At 34.1% G+C, this 5,580-nt stretch overlaps 1 protein-coding gene across 1 annotated transcript; it reads left to right on the forward strand.

The window, feature by feature from the left end:
- The first annotated feature begins 4,132 nt into the window (after window positions 1-4,132).
- On the forward strand, window positions 4,133-5,309 carry LOC134282023 (E3 ubiquitin-protein ligase TRIM45-like). Its single transcript, XM_062764461.1, has 2 exons — window positions 4,133-4,156; window positions 4,397-5,309. Exon 2 carries the CDS (start codon window positions 4,416-4,418, stop codon window positions 5,307-5,309), a length of 894 nt encoding a protein of 297 aa, XP_062620445.1. The 5' UTR covers window positions 4,133-4,156; window positions 4,397-4,415.
- The last annotated feature ends 271 nt before the right edge of the window (window positions 5,310-5,580 follow it).

Below are 5,580 nucleotides of genomic sequence, written 5' to 3' on the forward strand. Positions count from 1 at the left end.
TAAATCAAAGTCATCTATCATATCTGAATAATCGTTATTGTTCTTTATTGTTTACGATCTAGATCTAGTATCTCGTGATAATCCGGGATAATTTTAAGTGGACTTTATTACAGACCACTGTTACAGAATTTAAATAATTTCAAGAAACTTAAAGTCACTGTGTTAGTTAATTTAATATACTTTATTTTAATTCATTACTGATAATTGTACATATAGGAATGATTTTTTTCCCAGTTAGGGGTATGATATCAGTATCATTTAATTTCTACAAAATACTTGATTCTGATTGGTTTAAAAATTCTTTTGATACCTGCATCAATAAAATCTAGGGTTCGCTTGCACTAAGCAGCCGGAACTATTTTTGCAGTCTCTAACGTTACATGTATATTTCCCGCTTCCAAGTTACTTCTTGGAGGCATAATTAAATACTTTTACTTTAACAAATATTTTCCTGAATTTCGGAACCTGTCCGTTACGTCCCCAACTTATTTTCTACTTTCGTTTCTTTTTGAATTATCCCCCTTTGCTAAAATCGTCTGCATAACAACAGTGCAGTTTTGGGAAAGAAATCGTGTAATCGGCATATTTTTCTTAAAATGTTTGACTTTGGGATGTCTGGTATGAAACAATAGAACTCTCAAAAAATGTTTTATTATGCTACCAAAGCGGGGAAAACGTAGATCTGTTTAAAAATCGTGGGAAACGAATGATCGAGAAAAACAACACTGCATGAATGAGGACGAAATTCTTTTAATCTGGAACAGTCGACAGTAGACTCTTTCAGGTTTAACAGCATTGACATGTTGTGATACTTATTCATATATTCGGTTTGAAATTCAGATGGAAAGATGCGCAAATGAAATCCAAAATTTCTGTGACCGATAGGATATTTGAATGGCTTCCCTTTATATTTACGACCTAAGATAACTTACCGGGAAAAATATACCCAGAGGGCGCATTGATGAAGTTTTCCGTCCAAATTCTTTCTTTGATACATCGATCAAAGAAAAAAATATTACATTCATTTCTTAAATCAAGGGAGGGCATACTGCTTTGCAGCTGTCTGTTTACAGCTGTATGTCTTTTGGTTTATTTTCTCTGCAGAGGTTGCATGTATTGAAATGAAATTTGGTATACAGATTTATCATAAGAATATCTAGGTCAAGGTTTGATATGGGTAGGTAAGATCAGGGATTTTTTTTTACAGAGTTTTTTCCATTTGACTTAGAAAAAAATTCAATTATCTGGGGGAGTGAGCAATAAGTGTTTTACAAACATATCTTGTTCAAGGACTTGTTAATCTTTAAATATCCTTGTTGTTTTACAGGCAGCAGAATACGTCTATAAATGAAGTTTGGGAAGGAACTTTGCAGGCTTTTGGATGTGCTGTTGAGGAGTTCTCATGATAAAGACAAAATACCAGCAACGAGAGGTTTTTTTTATGGGTAAAAATTTTGACCTTCATCATGAAATTTGACTAACTCTTGGAAAAACTTTAACCCGGGGCATACTAATTGAACTGATTTTAAAATTTGACCTACTTTTAAAAAAGTCAAGTCTTTAGTGGATAATTTTTAAATGAGAGTGATGCATCTCTTATACTAGTATGTATTCTTTTGTATTGTACATGTATATGTTGTACCGGTATTTAGTAGGGGAGTATAACGTTTATTATACCATATATCGCTTCTAGTTAAGTTTACCTAAATAATTGAATATATAATTAATATAATTTATTTTATTTTAGCCTGAGCATATGCTACACATATACTACAAATTTTGGCCATCAATGGAGAAAACCACTTCAAACAGTAAATATTCACATGTACATGAACTACCAAAGACACCAATTCATCCAAAAGTAAGAGATAACTGGAATTATAGGACCGGGGGAAAGAAATTGTTCCACAATGACAAAGAGTGAGGTGAAAGCAGTAAACATAAGGACAGGTCCTACAAGCTTTATGGATTTTTTGTCTACCAATGACAGTGTGGTGGAACTTGGTCGAAATATAAGAAATTATGATGTTCCTGTACTTTTTTTTCATGCATTGATATACTGTCTTGTGAAATTATGGGGAAAAAATGTCACACAGATTCATGGTTTTCTAGACACTCTTCCATTATTTTTGTCTGAGCTCATAAAACAACAGTCTGAGCTCATAAGACAACATAAAATTATTGTTTTATATGCTTGTGTAATGGTTAGGGCCGTGGATATCGGCCTGGATAGCTCAATCGGTAGAGCACCTGACTAGTGATACAGGGGTCCCGGGTTCGATTCCCGGTCCAGCCATGCATTTTCTCCTTTCCTGTTACAGATTTGGTGCCGTTGACCTCCCCTGGACTTGCAGGTGAAAGTCCTGCCAGGGGCAATAAGAACTTGGGTTGTGTCTTCGAGGGCGAAGACCATTTAAGGAGGGAGGAATGTAATGGTTAGGGCCGTGGATATCGGCCTGGATAGCTCAATCGGTAGAGCACCTGACTAGTGATACAGGGGTCCCGGGTTCGATTCCCGGTCCAGCCATGCATTTTCTCCTTTCCTGTTACACTTGTAATGAAAGTTCAGGTATAATATTATTTCATAGAATTTGTACAATATTCATTTCAATACATATTGTATAATTTGGAAATGTTATTGGAATAATTTTATTGTTAAACATGAAAATTTTGCAGAGAAAAGATGTTCAGAGGAAATACGGGCTGAATATTTTCTAAATAGCTCCACTCTTTTTTCTGAAACTTGGACTCATTGATTGATTATTGTTATATTTCATGTAAAACCTATGCTTTTTTTTGTTTCCATTACTCTGCATGAAGTAACATATGTGACAAGGATTCATATTTCTCACATCTCATATTGTTAGTCAATGGACAATAATAGCTGGCATTGTAAGGTCGTACACTGTGAAACATTAACTTTATTTCTTTTTTTATTTTACAAATGAATGTTGTTCAGGTAATTTATAGGTCATAAAATTGTGCCATGTTCATTTTTTATTTAGATTGTTTTTATTGAAATGTAACTGATTTTAGAGAAGTCGTAAGCATGAAAATTTTGCAGAGAAAAGCCGATCAGAGGAATTTCGGGCTTAATATTTTCAAAATGGCTCCACTTTTTTTTCTGAAACTTGGACACAATAATTAATTGCTGTTATAGTTCATGTAAAACCTATGCATTTTTTATTTCCATTACTCTGCATATTGTAAAGTATGTGATAACAATTCATATATTTCTCATATTTTATTGTTTCGAATCATTGGACAGTATAGATGGATTATGGAGGACATTTAATGAAACAACTTTTTTTTTAAATTTTACAAATGAATATTGTTCATGTAACATATAGTTCATAGAATATTGTACCATGTCCATTTTTCATTTTAGTTGTTTTTATTGAATTAAAAATAAAGACAAATTAAGAGCAGTCGTAAACACAAGAATTTTGCAGAAAAAGCTGATCAGAGGAAATTCGGGTTAAATATTTTCAAAACGGCTCCACTCTTTTTTCTGAAATTTGGACAAATTGATTGAATGTTGTTTTATTTTATAAAATAGATTGTTTTTTCTGATTCCATTACTCTGTCTATGTTTTATAATTTGATTAAGATCCACAACTTATGTATTTTGGGCAGAAAAAATAGACGTCATAGGTGGCGCCGCGAGCACAGTTTAGAATTTGTTAAAAAGTTTTTTTCTTGATTGAATTTTAGAACAGATGCTCCTTGTTTAATAAAAATTAACATTTCAAAATTTTACACAATCTTTGACCTATTTTTTTAAGTTGGTGTGTGGACTATATTTTTAAGGAAAATATCACACAGAGTTACCTCCCTTAGTTTGGCAACCGCTAGGGGACAAACGGCTACACTCTTTTTTTTTATATTATAATCATGCATTGCTTAAACATATGTGTATCCATTAATACCAAAATCATTTGTTTTCCATTACTTTGATTTCACACTCGTACTACCTTAACATAACATGCGATGATCTATATAACCCCTACATTTCAAGCAGTTGTTGAAGGCATTTAAATCTCCCTCTAAACCAGGAAGTAAAAATACCTGACAGGTAGATAACACAAGTGTGTCACGTGATCAGAGTACATGTACTTGAAGATCGATTAAGGACGACCGCCATTACTGAAGTCAGGTAAGAAATTTTTTAATATTTCTGTGCATAACAGTTGAGAGTCATTGGAAATCCAGTAGTATAGGCTTTAACTATCATGACTATGGGATTAAAATTTCATTCCCAAAAGACTTAATGAATCTTGTATTATGTAATATGATGACTTGTGTATTTCCCTATGGCCCCAGACATACTGTGTTTCTGGAGTCCATAAAAAATGTACTGTCAAAAAATGTATGATCATTTATGTTGAATTTATAGGCTTCAGTCACAAAGTCTAATGATGGACCCCCGTACCAGTGCCCAGGACGTGATGCGATGTGACCTGTGTGAGACCACTGTGGCACAGATGCACTGTGATACATGTCTTGTCAACCTATGTACAACTTGTGTAGGAAAACACATGATATCTGATGAATCCAAGGATCACAAAGTTGTTAAATTTCTGGCCAGGAAATCCACTCCCCTCTACCCTGGTTGTAAATTCCATGATAAAGAACGATGTAAAATGTACTGTAATCAATGTGACATTCCTGTCTGCCATAAGTGCATTGGATCTGATCAACATCTAGGTCATAAGGTGTCAGAAATATTGAAAGTTGTGGATGAAAGAAAGAATAAATTCATGAAAGAACAGACTGATTTAAATGAGACAATTTATCCCACCCACCAGGACATTGTCTCTGATGTACAAAACAGAATGAGTCAGTTAGAAAAGGAATATGAAGATCTCTCAACAGCCATAACAAAACATGGAGAGAACTGGCACAGAGAAATTGACAAACTTGTCAAGAAACTTAAAGCTGAAGTTGATGTCATGAAAAACACACAGTTACAAACTCTACAGAAACATCTGGATGAAATAAACAAGAAGATTTCTGACATCAAGGATGAAATCGATTCATTGGAAAATGCAACAGCCACCAATGACATGTCAAAATTATTTAGTGTAACAATTAAAATACAAAAATACAGAAATCTTCCACACAAAATCATTCCATCTTTACCTAAATTCAGTCCAGGAAATGTTCAAGAAGAAAAACTTAGTAAACTGTTTGGAACCTTATCATCAAGTTCTTTAACATCGAAGAAACATGGCTTCAGCATGAAGACAACACAGAAATCACCAGAAGCTGGATCCTCTCCTCCAGTCAAACAGTTGCTTAATTTATGAACCAGAAACTGTCACCACCATAGACACTGGGTATGGAAGCCTTATCAGTGTGGCCTGTCTGAGTGATGAAGAAATCTGGACAAGTGGAGACAGCAACACCATGAAACTCTACAGCATCAATCAGGGATCAGAACTCAAGTCAATCACAACCAATTCAGGGTACAATCAAATAAACATAGCAGTGACAAAAAGTGGAGATCTAGTTTATACTGATTTTGATGATAGAACTGTGAACATTGTGAAGAATGAGAAGATAGAGGAGGTGATCAGA

Source organism: Saccostrea cucullata, unplaced genomic scaffold (genome assembly GCF_032062105.1).
Source record: "Saccostrea cucullata isolate Sc308-1 unplaced genomic scaffold, CSIRO_AGI_Scuc_v1 ctg5248, whole genome shotgun sequence".
Lineage (NCBI taxonomy): Eukaryota > Metazoa > Mollusca > Bivalvia > Ostreida > Ostreidae > Saccostrea > Saccostrea cuccullata.